This window comes from Lolium perenne, chromosome 3 (genome assembly GCF_019359855.2).
Source record: "Lolium perenne isolate Kyuss_39 chromosome 3, Kyuss_2.0, whole genome shotgun sequence".
Taxonomy (NCBI): Eukaryota; Viridiplantae; Streptophyta; class Magnoliopsida; order Poales; family Poaceae; genus Lolium; species Lolium perenne.
Genome location: NC_067246.2, coordinates 75,864,137 through 75,891,332, shown reverse-complemented (window position 1 = coordinate 75,891,332; position 27,196 = coordinate 75,864,137). Strand labels below are relative to the sequence as shown.

Here is a 27,196-nt window from a genome sequence, read left to right as displayed (position 1 = left end):
TAGCCAAGCCGAAAGGAAAGAGAAATCTAAGCGCGATGCGCTGTTGTTACATTCCTTCCATGAAAGGTGATAAGCTTCCACTGCTTGCAGTTCATTAGTCTAGTCTCTACACTCTCTGGCAAGTCAAGCCAGCCGACATTGACATATCAATATTGATATCCTGCATACGTAGCATGGAAGTATTGTGAAATAGTCTTGGTCAAGCCTACCTATACCTCTGCATGTGTGCTCTTCCTAGTGAACATTAATTTGAGTGGATGGAAGAGTATTTTCCACATAGATGAGGTGTGCACTTCCTTTCGTCTCAAAGAACAGACAAAATGAAGATACGTAATTATGCACTTACTCTGATGGTTCTGCTGTCCTTCTCAACATTGATGCTTGCAGTCAGTTGTTTCGAAGACGCTCCCACGGGTCAGTCTGAGAGAGGGGCATAGATCAGTTGCTGCGAAGACCTAGACTAAGTTATTTTATGATCCATTTTGGTTTTGGCCCATCCTATGGACGGCCCGGGACAAATTGGTTGAGGCCGTCCAATCGACGTCGCCCACAGATACCAACGGCGCCCATAGGCCCCCGCTCTCGGATGCTACCCCGACGGTGATGGGGACGGCTGTGGAAGTTGTGGCGCCCGCCTGAGTTTTCCAAGATCTAGTGCGGCCGCACTTTGCAATGTGGTGATCCCATTCTCCCTCCTCGTTTCAGCCGGCCTAGAGGCATCCGTCGGGCTCCGCGCCCCGGTGGGCTTCGCCGCCATCAGGTTGTTGCTGCGCTCAAGGTACCTTTGCGACCTCGCTTTCACTAGGGTTCTGCTTGCGGGGGTATGGATAGGGATAACGTCTGGCCCGTTTCAGATCCCAACTGTCCTTACTAATTTTTTTCGAAACCATTGGCGATTCTTGCGATAGTACTGCAATCAGGCAGTCAGAATGCTGGAATCTAGATATGCATACATGTGTATCGGCAGAAACCATCAAGATGTCTATCAATTCTATCCGTTTATTATCAGAAAAAAATGTTGACATATACCTACTCTTTTAACTACACTTACTGAAATCGAGCCAAATCAATTCTGGTGACAACAAAGTCATGTTTGGCATGTGCTATTGTGCTGATAATTAAATCTTTAAGTTGTAATAAACTTCCCCCTTGATGTTCAAGGTCAATGCAGAGGGTGTATGGATGTTATAATCTGTTGGACGTGTGCAATTTCTAATGAAGTATTAATTAGAAAGTCCATTTATAGAACTGAAACACTTGGACTTGCAGCTGCCCGCTTGCTTGCATGTGGAGATGGATGTTTTGCATTTAATAGTACCAGGGCGCTTGAAATTCACCCCTGATGGCGGTTGTGTCAGCAACAGCATGGTAAAGCTATGTGTGATACGCTAAGACTAGTCATAGTGGGGAGTAACATAGAGTAGTAACATGGTGCATGTTACTACACTATGTTACTACCTCCATAGTGGATAGTTACTTATATGTGGTATCATGCATGCTATATTTATTAGATTGTAGACTCAACTTGTCTTGAGAAGTGTGATGTTATGGTAACATAGCTAGTTACCACATCACTCTCTTTCTTCATTTATTATCATGCCATGTCACCAAAATGCTTTGGGGTGTGTGATGTTACTAGCTATGTTACTCCCACTATGAGTAGTCTAAGATCCTCAATGAGTGTGAAGAAGAAAATGTCCATAGTCCATACCTTTGTACTAGTCTTTGTAGTGGAACTGAAAAAGTCTCACCTAAGTTGTCTAATCGGCAAGTAAAAAATGAAGCAAAATGAATAGATTTAAGAGGTTACTGGCTAAGACGAAATTGTTGAACTTCAAAGCTTCAGTATACACCTTAAAAAAGAGCTTCAGTACAAAGAAGGCATAGAAGGGTCTGGTATTATTTTGAAAACGACAGAGAAATCTGTTTGAGAAGCGACCCAGTAGCCAGGGGTTTGCACCCGTAGACCGTTGATATATTTTTGGCTCATTAAGACTTGTTAGGAACCTGGTACCATTTTTCAACCCATATTGGAGGGGATTTATTCCCTTCTTACTTTTTTTTTTTTGTCTCAGATGCACATGATTACCAATATGTACCTAGAAATCTATGTTGAAAAACAAGGAAGCAGTGAACTATGTTATGTCGGTATGTCATATAATGACTGGAATATACTTCTTATGTTTATCTTGGAGATCTATCAAGCTTATCACCTAGTTGGTTTATTCATTGCTTTGCTGTCGCAATACTTAACTAGTGCAATAGAACTCATTGGATCAACTGAGTTTCAAAAGCCACACGTTTCCTTCTATTTCTTACAGTGGGAGAGGGTAAGGCATGTGCTTTCTTTTGACTCTTAAAGCTCTGCTGCCCTGGATTTTTTTTTTCTATCATTTCCACGTCTTTTTGGTAACTGCTTCTTTTGCCTTGTTTATTCAATCTGCTGGCAACTAGTCCATGGAAAACTGCAAAAATATCTTGCGGTCACGAGATGACTTTTCTAGCTTCCTCCTTAACCCCCAGGAGCCAACGTAGGTCATATTGGAATGATGGTTCTAAAGCTTTGTACTTATTTCTGAACCGGAGGGAGTACGCCAGATGCTGCTTCAGACTTGATTATTTGTGGAAAGCTGTGCACTTGTGTACTCTTATTACATGAACACAAACTTATGAAGAACGAGTACAGCCGCTGATTTAGTATTACGATGTTCAAAAATTGTTTCAGACAGGTCACATTGAGTTATCTCAGAGCCATAGCCCATATGCCTACCAATATTTACCTAGAAATCAAAGTCGAATAATAAGGAACTAATGAATCATGTTGTGTCGACATAGATGTCCTATATACTTCTTAGGCTGACCTGGAGAGTTATCAAGATCATCACACCTAGTCGGTTTATTCATTTTTTTTCACCTATATTCTTCTTCGTTGACTTAGGCAATATAACTCGTTTGATCCACTGAATCTAGGTGATTTCGCTCTTTGGATGGCGGCTAAGACACCAGTAGTTCGAATAGAGTAGTAGTTCGTTTGTATTCTGGCTTGTATATGTCGTTTTCTCAATCTTAACAAAATTCTTGCAAAAGAAAAAATTAGGGTGGGAGAGGGGAAGGCATGTGCAATCATTTTCGTTTTTAAAGATCTACCGTCCTTGATGAGCTTTCCAAGTCTTTTTGGTAGCTGCTTCTTTTTTCCATTGTCTATTCAAATCTAACGGCAACTAGTCGTCTGTGTAGAACTGTAGTCTATATGGTGGTCAAGAGATGACTTGTCTCCCTTCCTCCTTAATTCTCAGGAGCCTACGTACTTAGACCATTTCAGAATTAATGCTGCTTCTAAAGCTATATACTCATTTGTGAACCCGGGGATGTTAGGTCATACACGCTGCTTTTTATATTTATCCAAAGCTTTGGACTCGTGTAATTCTATAATTCTATTGCGATTGAACACACATTTGCGGTGAACGAGTCACCGTTGATTCAGTATTAGGGTGTTCTTAAAAGAAATGTTTCAGACAAGTGAGATTGAATTGTCCCACCACTTACGGAGAGTGAATATGCCCGCTGATCCATTATTACTATGTTATTTTTTGTTGTTGTTGTTGTAGACAAGTCACATTCAAATTTCTCCTTATGTTCATATATGTTGATCTACAGTCGCATGTTGACTGACAAAAGAGGTAGCTGTGACGAAATCATAAGGTAGAGAATGAATTGTAAAACGTGAGGACCCTGTCTGTCCAGCCTACTATTCTCGCTAAGCAGCAACCATGCATATACATATAAATTTGTTTGTCTATGTTGCCATGTTGGACTCCAGTTGCGTGGAAATGTGGGAGCCAAAAGAGAATCTTCCCGGCTGCTGCCATGCATCCATCAGACTAAACTAGCTAGGGTTAGTACTAAGATCGACTTGATATTTCTACATCCACACTCTCTGCATTGTACTATCGTTAGGGTTCTCTAATGGGGTTTTGTTTGTACCCAGGTAACAAAACTGGCACTGATGCGTTGCTTTCTCTTAACACAGCGCTGAGAACGCTTAGAAGGGTTCCAAGGTAAAGTAGCCAAACCGAAAGGAAAAAGAAATTTAAGCACTGGTGCGATGTCGTTACTTTCCTTTCACGAAAGGTCATTAGCTTCCACTACTTGCAGTTAATTACTCTCCAGTCTCTGCACTCTCTGGCAAGTCAAGCCAGCCGATATGGACAGGTCAATGTTCCTATCCTGCATACGTATATACTAGCATGGAAGTATCATGACTAGTCTTGGTCAAGCCTACATGTCCCCCTCCCTCTGCACGTGCTCTTCCTAGAGAGTGTTAATTTTAGTAGATAGAAGCGTATTTTTCCGCATAGATGAGGCGTGCACTTCCTTTCCTCTCAAAGAATAGACAAAAGCATGCACTTTCTCTGATGGTTCTGCTGTCATTGTCAACGTTGGCGCTTGCGGTCGGTTGTTTCAGGCTGGCTGAGCGAAGACGTTCTCACTGGTCAGTGAGAGGGAGGGGAGATGGATCAGTCTTAAGAATGATTACTGATTCCCGTCTCAAAAAAGAAAAGAATAGAATGATTTCTGATTCAGCTTCCACGGGAAAGAGGGTTCAAGGTAGGTTCCTTTTCTTTTTATTGTTTTGAGGGAGTTAAGGTTCATTTTCTCCGGTTTGCTCAGTCGTAGTTGGGACTTGAGGGAAGTTTGGGGTAATAATATTGGGGAAGTTGATTATTGGGGAAGTTGAAGTAAAGCAAGTCAAGTGCACGCCCCTGTGTATATACGTTAAGATAAAGGTCTATCGCGTAGATTTCAATCTTAACTACAAAGGCAAGTAACTTTGTCCACTGGTTTTCCAGGTAAGAAGATTGAGCAAATATTAGAAAACCGCAGCAACTGGTTCAGTAGTTTTAAAGAACCGTAACTTCTGAAAAAAAATATTGTTTTATTAAACAACAGCTTTCCTTTGAGGAAAAAAAACAACAACTTAACCACAACAAGCGGATGATGTGTGGGCTTGAGTGTTCCGGTACCAGGAACCAGCGAAGTGATCAACCTCAAATGATGGAACTGGCTATCCATTGTTTACTACTTTCTGAAGTTTCTGAAAATTAAAATTACCCACCGGTATATGCAAGATAATTCTACATACGTATTCTGAAGTTTGTGAAGTGTGCATATGCAAGATAATTCTACATATGTATTCAATCAAATGATGGATCCGGCATATGCAAGATAATTCTACATATGTATTCTGAAGTCTCTGAAGTGTGCATATGCAAGATAATTCTATATATGTATTTAATCAAATGATGGTTTTGCTTGGAAATCTTACTATGGTTGGATGGAAAAACTAGTGAGAACTGAACACGGAAAATGTTGAATAACAACTCGGACTATGCAACAAAATTCTATTCCTTTCTCTTGTTTTTCTAAAGATGGAGCATCCATCCATGCTTGAATTTTCTCCTAGTGTTTCTCGTTTCTGCACAAGTACACAGGTGCTTATGTCACCCTGAATATAATACCATTTTGCAGAATGATGTGTCTTGCTCATGTTCTTGCACACTAATTCCATTTTATTTGTTGTACGCACGGAGCTTGCAGTAACGTGCGCTAAGGCAACATTTGACACTCCCATTTAGCAGGTTTGTTATGATTTTGCTTCAGATTTGGCCTAGTCATCACATTTTTTCTGTCAATTCCTCCCCCAATACAAAATGATAATAATTCTCAAACAACGAAAAACTTGGGGACCTGGCATAGAGTTGGTACCGTCGCTGATTCAAGCAGAGCAGCTTATTATATTACAGTGGTTTTTTACAATCTGGATTTGTTTCCTCTATGGTAAATATGCGGTTGCTCTCAAACAAGAAAAAAGAGAAAGACGACCACAATTGGTAAATAGTCAACATGAACACGTGTTACGCTCCCCCCTAACCAAATTAAAACGCCTATATAAAGCTGAGTTTGAATGTCTGATCAAGTTGACCGCTATGTTTCAGTGAATCTGACCATTCCTCATCCTGTCAGATTCTCACATCCATTGAATACACGTGGCATGGTAATGCAGTAGAAGGCGCCCCATCCTTTGACATACTCCAGATCGATATGCATGATGCAAAATTATCTTGCAAATGCACACTCTATTGTAAAGTAAAATGCACTAGAGGTCCTTTTTTGTGCTTCCATGTGTTAGTGCTGATTCTATAGAAATGCATACTCTTAGTCTCATGTCTCACTTAAGAGCATGTCTAACAAGCCCCGTATAACCCGCCCACCCCGTAAAATTCCGGCGGGATACGAGGCATGCGCGATTTGGGGCGTCTAGCAGACTCCGTATTCGGGCCGGCCCGTTTCGGCGGAATACGGGGCACATGAAATCGGCCCCGTCGCCCCGTACTTATACTGGGCGCAGGTGTGAGGGGCTCACTCGCAGCCCTAGCTCCGCCGTGCGCCGCCGCCTCCGTAGTTAGCTCCGACGAGCAATCCGTAAGTACCTACCTCCACATTTCACCCCAGCTTCGGCATGGATGCACGCCGCCGCAGTACCGCCTCGCCGGCGAGCGGATCGAAGCGATCCCGCTCGCCGGACAATGTGGAGGATGCGTGGCGGCGCCAATGCAAGAGATCCGCCGCCGGGAGCCGGCGTGCGGCCTGCAGGTACGCCGGCGCCGCGTACGTCCCGCCGAAGCTCGTTGACTTCGCGGTGGGCGGGCGCTGGTACAACCAGGATCCACCGATGAAGCCGATGAGCGGCCCCAAGTTCGACGAGTGGCGCGTCGACTGGGAGCACCGCTGCTGGGCGAAGGAGGCTTGGAACGCGAGCAGCGGGAGCACCAGCGCTGGAGGAGCTCCGCTCGCCGGCGAGGAGGAGGAGGCCCCCGACTTGTTGAAGGCGCTATGACAGTTCCTCAAGGACGACGCCGAGAGGAAGAGGGTGGAGGAGGAAGAGGTGGCGTCGGCCATCGCCGCCGCGAAGGAGGCGCAGTTGTGGGAGGCGGAGGCGGAGGCGGACTCGTACCTAGTCGACCTCCCCGAGTAGAAGTCGCGATCCATTTAGGATCGCGCATTTTGGATGTAGAAGCGTTGATCCGTATGTATGATCGACAAACTATGAATATGAAAGTTTCCCGGGGTTTTAAATTTACGAATTTACGGGGTAAAATACGGGGTCTGCTAGATGGAACGGTGTATCTACCAGCACTTTTTTTTTATACGGGGCGAAATAATCGCGATATACGGGGCAGAAAAGTAAGGGGCCTGTTAGACATGCTCTAAGTGGTTAACTGGTGGTCCTTTTAAGTCGAGCTCGTTACATCGGCTCACATGGTCCCATGCCCGCTGCCACGTCGACAATAATATTTGCAGAAATCTCACTAGCTCTAATTGTATTCTCACGTGATCCATGGCGCCAGCGACGGAGCACGCAGACGCGATGAAGATGGTTGAGGACAGACGGTCGCTCGGGGATGGCTTTGTATGTCTCGGGAGCACCTTGGGGTGGCCAGGAAGTAGAGGAAGGCGAATTTGGTCGAAGCTACGGAGGAGATCAAGGGCAACGGTGGCTCAGTGTCGGAGGCTGAGAAGATGGCAACATCAATGGCGATGAAGGACCCCGATCCCTCGAATCCTTTGGCAAGAGAGGTCAACACAACGAGGAAGGGCTATCGAGCCGATGCTGCTGGGCAAAGCAGCTGGGAGTTCCCAAAACGAAGTACAGGTTGGAGTGCCGCAAAAGACAGATTTAGATCAAATGAGGTTACAGATTGAAGCAGATTTTAAAAAGAGGTAGTGCAATCAGTTGTTCCGCAACCCGCCCAGCTTGCAACCCTAGCTGAAGGTAGTTAGAGTGATACCTGATCGTGCAGAAAACCCATATCACCTCAAATATTCAGTTTAAATCTCATGTGTACTCGCTCAGTTTCATAATTCTTATGGTGGTTTTAGTTAAAACCACAACAAGAATTATGGAACGGAGGTACCAGTTTATATCAAAGTAAGACGTATGCGAAAAAAATCACGTAGAGTGACGTGACTTAGCAAAAGCTAGATAGAGGAAACAAAGCAATTACAATTGTCAATGGAATTGCGACACCACACTAGGTTTATAGATCTACTTCTAGACATAACAAGCTAAGCTTCGACGAATTGCTATTGTCAATTGTCAATGGAATGCATTCTTCGACGTTTGGGTAGCATGGTCAATGTGACGTCGATGATCTTTCATTCGTGGACCATTCCTCCTCGTCCTCGTGCATGTCTATCAGGTTGTCTTCTCTAATAAATTCCTTTGACCGATCACGATCACGATCATGCTGTCTGCGGCTGAATTCTCCAGCATGGAGTATTACTGTGATTGATATATCCTCTTCCTCTTGTTGTTCTGACCACATCGCGTCGACCAGTGGGTGGATGTGGGATTCCCAGCTAGCGACGGTCTCGTGAGTCCTGAGGCGTAGACGAGCGAGCTATCACGATCGATGATGACGACGAGCTGATCGCGGTCATGCTCCACCGGCCGGCTCCATCACTCCGCGCCGCCGAGACCGGCCGGCACCGGAGTCGTTACGGCCTTCGTCACGGCTTCTCTGACGGCCTCCTCTTCCCACTTCGCTCCCGACTGCAACGAAATCAAACCAGGGGTTAATAACTAATTAATTTGTCCAGGCCGCAGTAATAATTCAGTAGAGCTCCCTCAAAACAAAAAACAAAAAAACAGTAGAGCGTGGTGTCACGGGTTCTTAATTTTTCATGGAAAAACCTGGCTAGTCAACGTTCGTGACGGAGCTACGAATGCGATGTTGGTTTGTTGTTATTATATTCACTAAACTAAGGTTTCTGAGGTGTATGTTGATTATTATATTTATTTACTGCTAAGCAAAAAACTTTACTACCTTGAGGTGCAATGTCAGGCTTGCTCCATGAGGCCCGTCGCCGGCTTGGTCGGTGCTCATCGAGAGCAGGCTGACGTCTTCCCCGATCTGATTTTTCAGGCACTGCAGCGTCCTGAGCACCACGTCCGTCGTGTTCCCGCGCGCCGGCCTCGCGGCTATCTTTACCGTGCAAACCTCCCCGCTCTGATCGCCCCCCGCGGCAGTTATCTGGATCTCGACCTTCTTGTCTTCCTCGGCGCCGACGCCGCTGGTGGGGCCCCGTGCAAGCAGCGCCTGGAGCGCCTGGTTCTTCTCCTCGAGCTCACAGACCTTGGACTTGAGCGAGGTCACGTACTCCCTCGCGATGATCAGTATCGATGTCTTGTCTTTCTTGGATCCCGGAGGGAGGACGGTTCTGAGGGCGTGGAAGCTGTCGTTAAGCTTCTCACGGCGCTTGCGTTCGGAGATCATGTGCTGCAGCTGGTTTCCCGACGCCTGCTGTTGCTGCTGCTGGTAGTAGTACTGCTCCTGCTGTTGTTGCTGCCTGTACCTCATGGCCGTGTGCATCTTGCCAACGACCGACATGGCCGTCTTGAACATCCTCTGCCCGCATGCCGGCTTCGTCAGTTTCCGCCGGGGACCAAGGTGCCGCTCGTAGCGCCTGAACGCGCTCGCGCTCGTCGACATGACACCAGGCGCCATTTCTTCGGGCGTGTCGGTGAAGTCGTCGCAGAGGAAGGAGGAGACCTCGGGGAACTGGACGGCGGTTGACGGCGCCGCGAGGACGTGCGCCGCGGTGGAGCTGATCTCTGGGCTGCAGGAGAGCGAGGCGGAGCGGAGCGAGGAGGAGGCGGATGAAGAAGAGGGGAAGCTGCAGGCACCGGCGTCCTGGAGCGAATTTTGGAGGAAGTCGATTTCGTCCACGACGGAGCTGATATCGACGGAATGGATGGCGCCGCCGTACGCTGCTGGCTCGACGTCGTCCGCGCTCATGTGCATGCTGATCTGCAGGTTCATATACCAAAATTAGATGGAGTACTCCGATTGGTGGCTGCATATGCATGATCTGGTATTTGAATGAATCAGCAATTCAGCATGGACTCATTCTTGCCTTGTTGAGAATCTGCGCGCTGATGAGCAGTTCATGCTGCTGCCCCTCGTCCTCCCTGCACCGAGACGCCGAAGGGAAGCGGCTGCACGTTCAAATTAAGAGCACGTTATCGCCATGAGATGACCCAGAGTTGCTCATACACTACGTTGGTCCTACTACAGAGCTCCCGAGGAATTTGCGGTAGATGTACGTAGGATGCACCTGGCAGCGTAGCCGCACATGTAGCCGATGTTGCCGCCGCCGCCGCCGGTGCTGTTGGCGGTGTAGCCATGGATCCAAGCGCTGCTATCCATGCGTAGTCGGATGATCGATCCAATCGGGTCTTAATCAACGGGATTTGGGGGACACCATACACTCAAGTGTCAAACCGGTGTGGGTTTAGAAGATGAGATACTCCTAGTGGAAGTGGAAGTACGATGTGCGCGCGTGGATATTTATAGCTAGACCGATAGTGTGCGAGCTACGTCCGGTGGCTGCTATCGAGCCGCCGTACAGGAAGCCGCCGTGCAGGAAATAGCTTACACCGTTTTCATTGACCCATGAGCCACCATATTTTAGTGCGTCACAGAAATAGGTGCGCCACAAAATTAGTGTTTAGTGCGCCACAAAATTTGATCGTATTATACACGATTTTGTACTGCTTTCTACACATACAAGATATACAACAATATACATATATTATACAGATTATATACAGAAATATGCAGATATAATATAAATAGCATGTACATTGCACAGATATAATATAAACATCATAATCACATTACTTAGAGCCCAATCGTGATACACATATAATGGCAAGTGTCAAATGTTTCACATACAACTCTTAATTCATACAAAGTTCACCATCTCGAGATACAAAGTGGTCTTCATCCGGTTCCTCCTCTGCTCCCCCCTCTCTCCCCGCCAACCTCGTTTGCATCGGGGTCTTCATCCGGTTCCTCCTCTGATCCCTCCTCTCTCCCGCCAGACTCGCTTGCACCGCCCCCGAGTGTGTAGTGACTAAAATGGAGGAACGACCAAAATGAACGAAGACCAAAATGAACGAAGAAGGCCAACACAAATAAGAGCCAACTAGGATATAATAAATAAATGCCTCATACATTGTTGGTAAAAACAAATATTAACATTCAGGGGTGGCGTAAGTGAGGCCAAGTCCGATGCACAAGAGATTGATATTTATGCTATCTTACCAGGCTCACTTACGCCACCCCAAAATGTACGGTGATCGAACATTCTAATCATCGACTCTATCTCGAAGAAAGACCAAAATAAACGAATAATTCCAACTCAAATACGAGCCAATTAGTATCAACTAAATAGCATGCCTCATACTTTGTTAATCGAAATAAATATTAGCATTTAGGGACGGTGTCAGTGAGGCCAAGTCCGATGCACAAGAGATTGATATTTGTGCCATCACACCAGGCTCACTGGCACCGCCCCCAAGTGTAGTGACCACAAAATTTAATCATCGGCACTAAAATGGAAGAAAGACCAAAATAAACGAATAAGTCCAACTCAAATAAGAGCCAAGTATCAACTAAAATGTCTATCAATTCTATCCGTTTATTATCAGAAAAAATTGTTGACATATACCTACTCTTTTAACTACACTTACTGAAATCGAGCCAAATCAATTCTGGTGACAACAAGGTCATGTTTGGCATGTGCTGTTGTGCTGATAATTAAATCTTTAATTTGTACTCCCTCCGGTCCTTTTTAATTATCTCAAATTTAGTACAAAGTTGTACTAAATCCAAGTCAATTAAAAGAGACCGGAGGGAGTAATAAACTTCTCCCTTGATGTTCAAGGTCAATGCAGAGGGTGTACGGATGTTATATTCTCTTGGAGGTGTGCAATCTATCTATCTATTATATACTATAAAAGAAAAATATGGGTGTTTTTCGAGGCACTAGATTAATCCACATATGCTATAAAAATATTAGCCGATGATTTTTATTTTAACATCTGAGATTAAAATATAAGAAGTGTTACACACAACAATATATGTGTACAAGTATAGACTTATGACACCTAAGAGAAAACCAGTTCCAAAAATAATCGTGAACACAACTTTCACACGTTCCAACTCTAAATAAGTAATAATTGGCGTAACACGTCTAAAAGTAAGATGATGTTAAAAAAAGAAACCAAGAGATCCGTACAGGGTGCTGTTTAAAAACAAAACTGTATTAGTATCAATGAAAAAAATAGCGCGCTAACATAAATAGCGTGGGCTTCAGAAAAACGCTATAGACGCTATAGCGTGCTATTTTTCAAAATAGCGCTTAACAAAAAAAATATGAAAATTCAGGATTTCAGCATATATATTATAATAGATATAGCACTCTGCAGCTATAAAATCTCGGATATGATATTTTGCAGCCAAACATCAACCAGAGATAGTTCACATAGTCCATAAGTTGATATGACATAGTCTCAAAATCACAAACCATAGTTCATATTCACATTGTCCCGAACTAGAACGATTGAAGGAGGGGGAAGGAGGCACGGGGTGAAGGCGTGAAGGTGAAGCTAGGCGTGGCCGCTTACCACCGATTGACAGAGGAGAAGGGGGTGGAGCTGCGCCGTCACGTTGTCGCCTGCCGGGTAGAGCAGGTGACAAGGAGTTGAGGAGTGCACGATCTGAGTTTCTTAGTTTAGGGTTGCATGGATTAGGAATTTAGGATACGCAAGTGGGTCAAAATATGCAATGAGCTACTAAAAAATTACTCTGCAAAATAGCGTGCTATGCGGAATAGCGAATAGCGCCAAATAGCGTGAAATAGCACGTCTTTAGCGCGTGTAGCGTCATAGCGTGCTTAGAATGCATAGCGTAGCGTCCAACTCACAAATACGCTATAGCGCCGCTATTAGCGTGAAATAGCGTCCTATTTTTTTCATTGATTAGTATGGATAGAGTTCGCGTGTTTCCCGGCCGGGCGGAAAAGGAGTTCCCCGTGAAGGAAAAAACAGTTCCAGAAAAAAAAAAGTGAACACAACTTCTACACGTTTCAAGTCCAAATTAGCTCAACACGTGAAAATTAGGGAGAGCTGATCCATCCTAGAAAAAAAAACATCTAGATGGCACAATTCCAAATTACAATTAAGGTTAACACTTGAGAAATAAGGAGACATACTTCAATCCATATTAGGATAAAAAAGAAATTTCCCGTGTCTAAAAAAAATAGATAACGTCATATAGTACATCTCTTCTGAATATTCATGACACATTGACTTCCTGATGTATATTGATTGAAAAAATAATTATTCCTAAATGCATGCTCTCGAGAAGAAGGTTATAACATGCATATAGTCAATATTTGTACGTAAATTACAGAATTAGAAAATACCGACAACTCATCTACTTCCTCGGTCCTATGAAACATGTATTAGATTTGTTAAAATTTAAATGTATCTAACCACTATTGAGTGATTAGATACATCTAATTTTTGACAAATCTAAGATATATTTCATGGGTTAGAGATAATGTATTATATATTACATGATAAAATAAATATAAAGTTATTTGGTTAGTCGATTTTAATTATGATGGTTAGACACGTGATAGTATTTTTTTTTTAATTTGATACCTGTAGAGGGAACGGGCAGCAACGCTCGGAGTTAGGGGTCCGCAAAAAAATCTCACGTGATAGAGTAGTTCACGTCAAGTACGACTGAAAAACAGCTTACGAGTCTGATTCAATTTGGACTAGCTAGAATGAGGCAAGTACCAATTTCAGAGTTATTTGGAATAAATCGTAAAATCTTGGAAAATCGCAGAAATTCAATTCGGAACATGGGTGCATATGCTCCTGCCACCGGGAAAAACATTTTACAATGTCAAAAAGGTTTGAACAAAAATAATCGCTCTTACGTATCGACATTCTACGTGCGCACATCAAATTTTGTCAAAACCCGACATTTTTTGTGACTTGTGTGAAAAGGACAATTTTTTGTCACATACACACCTTTTTTTTACACCAAAATTTGTCATTTTTACAGATGACATTAAAAATGTCGGTTTTCCGTGAAGCTACTTTGCGAAAGTGTAGAATTTCGAGATGTATCCATAAAATTTTGTGTCCAAATTTTTCAACATTTTGAAAATATATTTAAAACGAAATTTTAAAACCGGGTGCCAAAACACCACTCCCGGCAAATCGCATGCTCTTACAATCCTAAGTTGGGAGTGTTATGATACATAAAACAAACTACTAGGCTACAAGCTAGGACGTGACTGGAAATTTGAATACATGTATCCTAGGTTATATATCCCACGGTAAATATGTATATGCACCAGTATATAAAATATACACATATATTGATAATTATATTGCAGAACAAAAAATAGAGACAATGGGTTCTAAAAAATAAACTAAAAGTTTCCATTCAAGTCTGCATCGCACTCTAGAGAAAGAAAAACTTGAAACCGATCACAGATATAGGAAAAGGAATATTTCAAATTTCAGTCTATTTTCTGTCCTGCATGGATTAAGCATCTGGTCCATATGGTCAACAACTGATTAATCAATTTTTTTTTCTGATTACAAAATTATTGTATTTGGCTGTAACTGAAACATATACTAGAATTAGTACCACTAGGTATCAAACTACAGCTTCCCTGTTGGACCAGTCATGCCCGTAGGATCAAGTCATGAAGGCTGGATGCATTTCCATACGTGCGTCACATTCGTATGGGAGTTTTTATGTAACACAAAACAGTAAAATATGTGCCTGTCAATCTAACTGGACGTCCATAATAGATTGTCCTTCCCTGCGAATATTTATAAATTAACATACCTAAGACCTAAATGAGATCGCAGTAAATGATAGTAATAATCATAAGTAGTAATTGTTAAACAACATGATATGCGGTTAGAGGTAGATAGAGATAGATAGAGTTGAGTTGTTAGGAGTTCGTTTCCTAAACAACTTGGGCTTCACGTTGTAAACCATCGGACCCAGATGAGGATCACGATGGCTCCTTCTTTCTCTCCTCTCTCGTTGTAACCTCTTGATGTAATCTCTCGGGCCTTGCCCCTATATATTAACACGCAACCGATGGGAGGTCAACCATCGTTAAACCATAACGTGAACTATCACATGGTATCAGAGCCACTTCTTCCCAAACACATATAGCCAAAATTCATGTGCCTCGCTCCTCCCACCGCTGCCATGGTGAATCCTTTCTCCGGCATCAGCGTGAGCGAAAAACTGACGAGGAAGAACTACCTCCTATGGCAGTCCCTTGTGCTGCCTCCCATCCGTGGCGCCCGGAGGATGAATTTCCTCGACGAGAAGGCCGAGCCACCACCAGAGTCCATCACCGTCGAGAAGGACGGCAAGACCATCAAGGAGGAAAATCCCGCGTACTATACGTGGGTAGAGGCGGACCAGCAGGTACTGTCTTTTATTTTGAGCACTCTGTCGCCTGATGTTGATGTTGCTACTATTGGCATGGATACGGCGGCTGAAGTGTGGGCAGCGATCAAAACCATGTTTGCTGCCCAATCGAAGACGCGGGTGTCAAACCTGCGCGTTGCCCTCGCCAGAACAAAGAAGGAGGGCAACATGACGACGACGCAATACTTCACCACGATGAAGGGCTTCGCCGATGAGCTCGCAGCTGCGGGCCGAACGATCGACGAGGATGAGCTCGTTGAGTATCTCCTCGCCGGTCTTGATGATACCTACAATCCTCTCTTCGCCGCCATCGGGATAAACGGTGCGGAGGATCTCACCGTGGGCGAGCTATACGCCCAAGTCTGCGCCTACGACAACCGCCTCAACCTTCTCGGAGATGACTTCGGTGGAGGCTCCTCCGCCAACATCGCCGCCCGTGGACGCGGCAACAGCCGTGGTGGACGCGACAACCGTGGTGGACGACGCTGTGGCGGACGCGGCAACAGTCGTGGCCATGGCCGCGGCGGACGAGGCAACGGCGGTGGACGCCGTGGCGGCGGACGCGGCACCAAGAACCGCGACGACACCGTCTGCCAGATATGTGGCAAGGCTGTCCATGAGGCATGGCGCTGTTGGCATCGCTACTCTGATGACGAAGGCGAAGAAGAGGAGGAGGAGAAGGGCGCTCACGCGGCGTCCTACGGCGTGGACACCAACTGGTGCTACGACACTGGTGCCACCGACCACATCACCGGCGAGCTCAATAAACTCACCATGAAGGAGAAGTATCAAGGCCGCGAGCAAGTCCACACGGCCAACGGACAAGGTATGAACATTAGTCATGTTGGTCATACAATTGTTAATTCTCCCTCAAAAATTTTGCATCATAAAAATATTCTACATATTCCACAAGCCACCAAAAATCTGATTTCCGTTCATAGATTTACCAAAGACAACAATGTCTATATTGAATTTCACCCTTGGTATTTTTGTGTCAAGGATCTGGCCACGAGGAAGGTACTTCTCAAAGGTAGATGCATCAAAGGCCTCTACCCCAATGTTTCTTCAGCACAATTCAAGAATAAGTGAGCTTTTAGTGTCATCAAGCCTTCAGCTTCGAAATGGCATAGCCGCCTAGGACATCCCTCGTCTCGTATTGTTCAGCAAGTCATTAGTAAACATCAGCTTCCTTGCTCAAATAAGTCTAGTAATGAGTCTATTTGTGATTCTTGTCAGAAAGCTAAAAGTCATCAATTGCCTTATGTAAGATCTACTAGTGTCTCCACTGCTCCTTTGCAACTTGTATTCAGTGATGTGTGGGGCCCTGCGCCATCCTCTGTAGGAAGAAAATCCTACTATGTAAGTTTCATTGATGACTATAGCAAGTTTGTTTGGATTTACCTTCTAAAGAAGAAGTCACATGTCTATCAAATCTTTCATGATTTTCAAAACCTTGTTGAACGCCAATTTGATACAAAGATCCTTGCCATTCAATCCGATTGGGGTGGAGAATATGAGAAACTAAATTCTTTCTTCCAAAAAGTCGGCATAGAACATCATGTGTCTTGCCCTCATGCACACCAACAAAATGGATCAGCTGAACGCAAACACCGACACATTGTAGAAGTTGGTCTCGCTCTCCTTGCCAATGCATCTATGCCTTTAAAATTTTGGGATGAAGCTTTCTTAACCGCCACCTATCTCATCAATATACTCCCTTCAAAGGTCACTGCCAATGAAACTCCTATGGAACGCCTTCTTCACAAAACTCCAGATTATGCATCTCTCCGTGTTTTTGGTTGTGCTTGCTGGCCCAACCTTCGCCCATACAACAAACATAAACTTGCTTTCCGATCTAAGCAGTGTGTTTTTCTTGGTTATAGTCATATGCACAAAGGTGTTAAATGTCTCGATGTCAAATCTGGTAGAGTCTATATCTCTCGTGATGTTGTTTTTGATGAAACGGTGTTCCCCTTTGCTGCTCTTAATCCCAATGCAGGCTCATTGCTACGGCAAGAAATTCTACTCCTTCCAGAGTCACTTCAAAATCCATCGGTGTCATCTCATGAGGGGGAAAACAATTGTACTGATCTAACACCTAATGTCTCTGTAAATCCTGGTATTTCTAGTGCCTCTCAGGTACAGCAAGAAGCAGAATTTTTTTTGGAGCAAAATGGTGTTGAAACGGACGCAAACGAAGCAGAAACATGTGCTACATCGCATGTGTACGCGCCAGGCACGGAAATCGATGTTGATTCGCCTGGGATCACGCGATGCGCCTCCGACACCAGCAGATCGGCATCGGGATCGCCACCGAATCCCGCGTCTCGCTCTAGCACGGGCGCGCGGGCTGCCTCCTCGCATGGACGAGCGGGCGCCGAGTCACCGCATGCCAGCACACACGTGCATGCTTGATACGTCTCCGACGTATCGATAATTTCTTATGTTCCATGCCACATTATTGATGTTATCTACATGTTTTATGCACACTTTATGTCATATTCGTGCATTTTCTGGAACTAACCTATTAACAAGATGCCGAAGTGCCAGTTCCTGTTTTCTGCTGTTTTTGGTTTCAGAAATCCTAGTAACGAAATATTCTCGGAATCGGACGAAATCAACGCCCAAGTTCCTATTTTCACCGGAAGCATCCAGAACACCCGGGAAGGACCAGAGGGGGGGCACTGGGCCCCCAGACCATAGGCCGGCGCGGCCCAGGCCCTGGCCGCGCCGCCCTATGGTGTCGTCGCCCCTTCGACCCTCCTGCGCCGCCTCTTCGCCTATATAAAGCCCCTGGATCGGAAACCCTGATACGTTCGACGAAAACCACAGAAACCATCCAGAGCCGCCGCCATCGCGAGGCCAAGATCTGGGGGACAGGAGTCTCTGTTCCGGCACGCTGCCGGAGCGGGGAAGTGCCCCCGGAAGGCCTCTCCATCGACACCGCTGCCATCTCCACCGCCATCTTCATCACCGCTGCTGCTCCCATGAGGAGGGAGTAGTTCTCCATCGAGGCTCGGGGCTGTACCGGTAGCTATGTGGTTCATCTCTCCCATGTACCTCAATACAATAATCTCATGAGCTGCTTTACATGATTGAGATTCATATGAGTTTGTATCACAATTTATCTATATGCTACTCTAGCAATGTTATTAAAGTAGTTTTATTCCTCCTACACGTGTGTAAAGGTGACAGTGTGTGCACCGTGTTAGTACTTGGTTTATGCTATGATCATGATCTCTTGTAGATTGCGAAGTTAACTATTGCTATGATAATATTGATGTGATCTATTCCTCCTACATATGCATGAAGGTGACAGTGTGCATGCTATGTTAGTACTTGGTTTAATCTGTTGATCTATCTTACACTACAAGGTTACTAAAATATGAACAATAATTGTGGAGCTTGTTAACTCCGGCATTGAGGGTTCGTGTAATCCTACGCAATGTGTTCATCATCCAACAAAAGTGTAGAGTATGCATTTATCTATTCTGTTATGTGATCAATGTTGAGAGTGTCCACTAGTGAAAGTGTAATCCCTAGGCCTTGTTCCTAAATACTGCTATCGCTGCTTGTTTACTGTTTTACTGCGTTACTACTGCTGCAATATTACCACCATCAACTACACGCCAGCAAGCTATTTTCTGGCACCGTTGCTACTGCTCATATATATTCATACCACCTGTATTTCACTATCTCTTCGCCGAACTAGTGCACCTATTAGGTGTGTTGGGGATACAAGAGACTTCTTGCTTTGTGGTTGCAGGGTTGCATGAGAGGGATATCTTTGACCTCTTCCTCCCTGAGTTCGATAAACCTTGGGTGATCCACTTAAGGGAAAACTTGCTGCTGTTCTACAAACCTCTGCTCTTGGAGGCCCAACACTGTCTATAGGAAAGGAGGGGGAACGTAGACATCAAGCTATTTTCTGGCGCCGTTGCCGGGGAGGAAAGGTAAAAGGTACTCACACTCCGGACCTCGGCTACCAAGCTATTTTCCGTCGTTGTAAGTACTCAAAGCTATTTCCTTTAGATCCTGCAATTGCATCTTTTTGTTTCTTGTTTGCACTAGTTTGGCATAATGGACAAGAATGATCTTCTTATTTTATTTCCTGATTTAAAACATGGATTGTTTGATGCGAAAATTAAAAAACCTATGGAATCTTATTTGCATGCTGGTAGTAATATTAGTATGAACGCTTTGAACACCATTGTTGATAATAATATAGAAAGTTCTAAGCTTGAGAAAGCTGGTTTTCATGATCTTTTTAGTCCCCCAAGCATTGAGGAGAAAATTTTCTTTGATGATACTTTGCCTCCTATTTATGATGATTATAATGATAGTGGTCTTTTGGTACCACCTACTATGGAGAGTAAATTTTGTTGTGATTATACTATGCCTCCAACACTCGATGAGAATAATAATGATAGCTACTTTGTTGAATTTGCTCCTACTACAATTAATAAGAATAACTATGCTTATGTGGAGAGTAATAATTTTATGCATGAGACTCATGATAAGAATGCTTTATGTGATAGTTATATTGTTGAGTTTGCTCATGATGCTACTGAAAGTTATTATGAGAGAGGAAAATATGGTTGTAGAAATTTTCATGTTACTAAAATACCTCTCTATGTGCTGAAATTTTTGAAGCTATACTTGTTTTATGTTTCTATGATTGTTGCATTATGCTTCCTGAACTTGTTTATTTACAAGATTCCTATGCATAGGAAGCATGTTAGACTTAAATGTGTTTTGTATTTGCCTCTTGATGCTCTCATTTGCTTCAACTACTATTTCTTGCGAGTGCATCATTAAAACTGCTGAGCCCATCTTAATGGCTAAAAAGAAAGAACTTCTTGGGAGATAACCCATGTGTTATTTTGCTACAGTATTTTGTTTTATATTTGTGTCTTGGAAGTTGTTTACTACTGTAGCAACCTCTCCTTATCTTAGTTTTGTGTTTTATTGTGCCAAGTTAAGCCGTTGATAGAAAAGTAAGTACTAGATTTGGATTTCTGCGCAGAAACAGATTTCTATCTATCACGAATCTGGGCTGTTTTCTCTGTAGAAAAATCAGAAAAATATGCCAATTTACGTGCGTGTTCCTCAGATATGTACGCAACTTTCATTAGTTTTGAGTTTTCTGATTTGAGCAACGGAAGTATTTATTAGAAATTCGTCTTTACGGACTGTTCTGTTTTGACAGATTCTGCCTTTTATTTCGCATTGCTTCTTTCGCTGTGTTGGGTGGATTTCTTTGTTCCATTACCTTCCAGTAGCTTTGAGCAATGTCCAGAAGTGTTAAGAATGATTGTGTCACCTCTGAACATGTGAGTTTTTGATTATGTACTAACCCCTCTAATGAAGTTTATGAGAAGTTTGGTGTGAAGGAAGTTTTCAAGGGTCAAGAGAGGAGGATGATATACTATGATCAAGAAGAGTGAAAAGTCTAAGCTTGGGGATGCCCCGGTGGTTCACCCCTGCATATATCAAGAAGACTCAAGCGTCTAAGCTTGGGGATGCCCAAGGCATCCCCTTCTTCATCGACAAATTATCAGGTTCCTTCTCTTGAAACTATATTTTTATTCGGTCATATCTTATGTGCTTTGCTTGGAGCGTCTGTATGCTTTTATTTTTGTTTGTGTTTGAATAAATTGGATTACATCATGCTTGTGTGGGAGAGAGACACGCTTCGCTGTAGCATATGGACAAGTATGTCCTTGGTTTCTACTCACAGTATTCATGGCGAAGTTTCTTCTTCGTTAAATTGTTATATGGTTGGAATTGGAAAATGATACATGTAGTAATTGCTATTAATGTCTTGGGTAATGTGATACTTGGCAATTGTTGTGCTCATGTTTAAACTCTTGCATCATATGCTTTGCACCCATTAATGAAGAAATACATAGAGCATGCTAAAATTTGGTTTGCATATTTGGTTTCTCTAAGGTCTAGATAATTTCTAGTATTGAGTTTGAACAACAAGGAAGATGGTGTAGAGTCTTATAATGTTTTCAATATGTCTTTTATGTGAGTTTTGCTGCACCGGTTCATCCTTGTGTTTGTTTCAAATAAGCCTTGCTAGCCTAAACCTTGTATCGAGAGGGAATACTTCTCATGCATCCAAAATACTTGAGCCAACCACTATGCCATTTGTGTCCACTATACCTACCTACTACATGGTATTTTCCGCCATTCCAAAGTAAATTGCTTGAGTGCTACCTTTAAACAATTCAAAATTTATCACCTCTGATTTGTGTCAATGTTTTATAGCTCATGAGGAAGTATGTGGTGTTTATCTTTCAATCTTGTTGGGCAACTTTCACCAATGGACTAGTGGCTTCATCCGCTTATCCAATAATTTTGCAAAAAGAGCTGGCAATGGGATTCCCAGTCCCAAATTAATTAACAAAAATAGACACTCCTCCATGGTATGTGATTGTTGGACGGCACCCGAAGGATTCGGTTAGCCATGGCTTGTGTAAGCAAAGGTTGGGAGGAGTGTCATCATAATAAAACTAAAATAAAAAGGCACTCCTTCATGGTATGAGATTGTTGGCAGGCACCCGAGGATTCGGTTAGCCATGGTTTGTGAAAGAAAGGTTGGAAGGAGTGCCACCCAAAATAAAATAAAATGGGAGCCGCTCTTTGAAGGTTTGTCTGGCAAGGGGGTTAGAGTACCCGCTACCATTCGTTGACAACAACATACACCTCTCAAAACTTTATTTTTATGCTCTCTTTATGTTTTCAAAATAAAAGCTCTAGCACAAATATAGCAATCGATGCTTTCCTCTATGGAGGACCATTCTTTTACTTTCATTGTTGAGTCAGTTCACCTATTTCTCTCCACCTCAAGAAGCAAACACTTGTGTGAATTGTGCATTGATTCCTACATACTTGCATATTGCATTTGTTATATTACTCTATGTTGACAATATCCATGAGATATACATGTTACAAGTTGAAAGCAACCACTGAAACTTAATCTTCCTTTGTGTTGCTTCAATGCTTTTACTTTGAATTATTGCTTTATGAGTTAACTCTTATGCAAGACTTATTGATGCTTGTCTTGAAGTGCTATTCATGAAAAGTCTTTGTTTTATGATTCAGTTGTTTACTCATGTCATTACATTGTTTTGATCGCTGCATTCACTACATATGCTTTATAAATAGTATGATCAAGGTTATGATGGCATGTCACTCCAGAAATTATCTGTGTTATCGTTTTACCTGCTCGGGACGAGCAGAACTAAGCTTGGGGATGCTGATATGTCTCCGACGTATCGATAATTTCTTATGTTCCATGCCACATTATTGATGTTATCTACATGTTTTATGCACACTTTATGTCATATTCGTGGATTTTCTGGAACTAACCTATTAACAAGATGCCGAAGTGCCAGTTCCTGTTTTCTGCTGTTTTTGGTTTCAGAAATCCTAGTAACGAAATATTCTCGGAATCGGACGAAATCAATGCCCAAGTTCCTATTTTCACCGGAAGCATCCAGAACACCCGGGAAGGACCAGAGGGGGGGCACTGGCCCCTGCACCATAGGCCGGCGCGGCCCAGGCCCCGGCCGCGCCGCCCTATGGTGTCGTCGCCCCTTCGACCCTCCTGCGCCGCCTCTTCGCCTATATAAAGCCCCTGGATCGAAAACCCTGATACGTTCGACGAAAACCACAGAAACCATCCAGAGCCGCCGCCATCGCGAGGCCAAGATCTGGGGGACAGGAGTCTCTGTTCCGGCACGCTGCCGGAGCGGGGAAGTGCCCCCGGAAGGCCTCTTTATCGACACCGCTGCCATCTCCACCGCCATCTTCATCACCGCTGCTGCTCCCATGAGGAGGGAGTAGTTCTCCATCGAGGCTCGGGGCTGTACCGGTAGCTATGTGGTTCATCTCTCCCATGTACCTCAATACAATAATCTCATGAGCTGCTTTACATGATTGAGATTCATATGAGTTTGTATCACAATTTATCTATGTGCTACTCTAGCAATGTTATTAAAGTAGTTTTATTCCTCCTGCATGTGTGTAAAGGTGACAGTGTGTGCACCGTGTTAGTACTTGGTTTATGCTATGATCATGATCTCTTGTAGATTGCGAAGTTAACTATTGCTATGATAATATTGATGTGATCTATTCCTCCTACATATGCATGAAGGTGACAAGCAGGCATGCTATGTTAGTACTTGGTTTAATCTGTTGATCTATCTTACACTACAAGGTTACTAAAATATGAACAATAATTGTGGAGCTTGTTAACTCCGGCATTGAGGGTTCGTGTAATCCTACGCAATGTGTTCATCATCCAACAAAAGTGTAGAGTATGCATTTATCTATTCTGTTATGTGATCAATGTTGAGAGTGTCCACTAGTGAAAGTGTAATCCCTAGGCCTTGTTCCTAAATACTGCTATCGCTGCTTGTTTACTGTTTTACTGCGTTACTACTGCTGCAATATTACCACCATCAACTACACGCCAGCAAGCTATTTTCTGGCACCGTTGCTACTGCTCATATATATATTCATACCACCTGTATTTCACTATCTCTTCGCCGAACTAGTGCACCTATTAGGTGTGTTGGGGACACAAGAGACTTTTTGCTTTGTGGTTGCAGGGTTGCATGAGAGGGATATCTTTGACCTCTTCCTCCCTGAGTTCGATAAACCTTGGGTGATCCACTTAAGGAAAAACTTGCTGCTGTTCTACAAACCTCTGCTCTTGGAGGCCCAACACTGTCTACAGGAAAGGAGGGGGAACGTAGACATCAATGCTTCAGGATCTTCTGCGCCAAGGCGTCCTGCAGTGCAACCTGCAGCACCAGTTTACAGGACAAGATCAAAAATGGGTAACTCAAAACCCAAAACTTATACTGATGGTACAGTTCGATATGGCTTATTTTGTACTGTAGATGAACCTGAAAATCTCGAAAAAGCTTTAGCAAATTCAAATTGGAAAAATGCTATGGATGATGAGTATAGGGCCTTAATGGAAAATAAAACATGGCACCTGGTACCATATAAAAAGGGTAGCAACCTTATAGATTGTAAATGAGTCTATAGAATTAAAAGAAGGGCTGATGGAACTATTGATAGATATAAGGCTAGGTTAGTAGCAAAAGGCTTTAAGCAAAGATATGGTATAGACTATGAAGACACCTTTAGTCCTGTTGTAAAAGCTGCTACTATCAGACTTGTTTTAGCCATTTCAGTTTCAAAAGGATGGACCCTAAGACAGCTAGATGTGAAGAATGCGTTTCTTCATGGCGTTCTGGAAGAAGAAGTTTATATGAAGCAGCCACCTGGTTATGAGAATGCACGTGCACCCTCCTTTGTGTGTAAACTGGACAAGTCATTGTATGGACTTAAACAAGCTCCAAGAGCATGGTTTTCCATGCTAAGTTCAAAGCTGCAAGAGCTCGGTTTTCTGGCATCCAAGGCAGATACATCACTATTTATATATAACAGGTCAGGTATCACCATTTATGTGCTAGTGTATGTTGATGATATCATTGTCACTAGCTCCTCCAGCAAAGCCATTACAACACTTCTTCATGATCTTAATTCATCTTTTGCATTAAAAGATCTTGGTGACTTGCATTACTTCTTGGGAATTGAAGTTAAACAGTCTAATCATGGTATTGTTCTAACTCAAGAGAAGTATGCTTTAGACTTGCTTGACCGAGTTGGGATGAAAAAGTGTAAAACATTTCCTACACCGTTGTCAGCTTCAGAAAAACTCTCAGTTACAGGAGGAGAACTTCTAGGACCTGAAGATAGTACAAGATACAAAAGTATTGTTGGAGCATTACAGTATCTAACTCTTACACGGCCAGATATTGCCTTCTCTGTTAATAAGGTATGGCAGTTTCTTCATGCCCCTACTACTGTACACTGGACAGCTGTGAAAAGAATTTTGAGGTATGTCAGTGGTACAACAAGTATTGGTTAACCTTTCGGAGATCACCCTCTACTCTTATAAGTGCCTTCTCAGATGCTGATTGGGCAAGCTGTGTAGATGACAGAAGGTCCACAGGGGGTTTTGCAGTATTCTTTGGACCTAATTTAATTTCTTGGAGTGCTAGGAAACAAGCAACAGTGTCCAGGTCAAGCACAGAGGCTGAATATAAATCTCTAGCTAATGCTACAACTGAAGTCATTTGGATGGAGTCTCTTTTAGGAGAACTTGGCGTCAAGACGAGACAAATCCCTTGCTTGTGGTGTGATAATATGGGAGCAACATATCTTTCAGCTAACCCTATTTTTCATGCCAGAACAAAGCACATAGAAATAGACTTCCATTTTGTAAGAGAAAGAGTAGCAAATAAGCAATTAGAGATCAGATTTATTTCCTCTAAAGACCAAGTGGCAGATGGCTTCACAAAGGCATTACCAGCTCGAGAGTTTGAAGCATTCAAGAACAATCTCAACCTCAAGAAGGCTGTGATTGAGGAGGGGTGTTAAACAACATGATATGCGGTTAGAGGTAGATAGAGATAGATAGAGTTGAGTTGTTAGGAGTTTGTTTCCTAAACAATTTGGGCTTCACGTTGTAAACCATCGGACCCAGATGAGGATCACGATGGCTCCTTCTTTCTCTCCTCTCTCGTTGTAACCTCTCGATGTAATCTCTCGGGCCTTGCCCCTATATATTAACACGCAACCGATGGGAGGTCAACCATCGTTAAACCATAACGTGAACTATCACAGTAATCACAAATATATCTTGGCATGCAAAATATGGTGAGACGTGCACTTTCTCTGTAATTTTACGAATGTTATGCCAAATAGTAAATTTGATGAGCGTTTCACAGTTGAGTTCCTACATGCATTGATTACTGAAAGATACGAGTTTAACGGTGCAAAAATAAGTCATGGCCGGTGTGGTATAAAATTAAGTATGTATATGTATACATGAGAACAACAATACTATCTTAGAATATAGTGCCACTGAATCAAATTTGTTGATTGAAGATGCCACATGTAAGGTAGCCACGTGATTAATAGAATTATATTATTACAAACGCGTCGTATGTAGATTACACCCAACTTCCAGTGATAGAATACTAGGATTCTTAAATAGATGATCTATTAACATTAAATAAACACTTCCTTGACATTAAAATATAATACTATATAAAAACTAGACCAATCACCATAAGTATCATATATTTTTACATAACACAACGATCATTTGTATAAAGAAAGAAAATATGATTACATATGTTATATGGAGTTTTGATATTTTATTCACATAGTTTATTGGGTGGTTATAAAACCATATCATAAATTAACACATTGTGATGCAATCTGAATATACAAGATATTATATATAATTAAAGAGAAATGAAACTAAATAATTAAAGAATATAGATGCTGCCCTCGCATTTGCAAGGGCCACCTTGCTAGTTTCTATTGAAATATTAGTTAGAAAGTCCATATGTAGAACTGTTAAACACTCGGACTTGCAGCGGCCCGCTTGCTTGCATATGCCGATGGATGTTTTACATTTAATAGTACCAGGGCGCTTGAAATTCACCCCTGATGGCGGCTGTGTCACCAACAGCGTACTCGAGCAAATTTTGTTCCGCGTGGTAAAGCTATGTGTGATACGCTAAGATCCTCAATGAGTGTGAAGAAGAAAATGTCCATACCTTTGTAATAATCTTTGTAGTGGAATTGAAAAAGTCTCACCTAAGTTGTGTAATCGGCAAGTAAAAAACGAAGCAAGATGAATAGATTTAAGAGGTCACTGGCTAAGACGAAATTGTTGAACTTCAAAGCTTCAGTATACACCTTAA

At 43.0% G+C, this 27,196-nt stretch overlaps 1 protein-coding gene and 1 pseudogene across 1 annotated transcript; one reads left to right on the top strand and one right to left on the bottom strand.

The window, feature by feature from the left end:
- Positions 1–8,042: 8,042 nt before the first annotated feature.
- Positions 8,043–10,369, bottom strand: LOC127341470 (putative transcription factor bHLH041). Its single transcript, XM_051367324.2, has 4 exons — positions 10,180–10,369; positions 9,979–10,060; positions 8,889–9,872; positions 8,043–8,614 (listed from the first exon to the last, which is right to left on the bottom strand). Exons 1-4 carry the CDS (start codon positions 10,269–10,271, stop codon positions 8,522–8,524), a joined length of 1,251 nt encoding a protein of 416 aa, XP_051223284.1. The 5' UTR covers positions 10,272–10,369; the 3' UTR covers positions 8,043–8,521.
- A 5,104-nt stretch (positions 10,370–15,473) lies between these two features.
- LOC139837915 (uncharacterized) lies at positions 15,474–25,859 on the top strand (annotated as a pseudogene).
- The last annotated feature ends 1,337 nt before the right edge of the window (positions 25,860–27,196 follow it).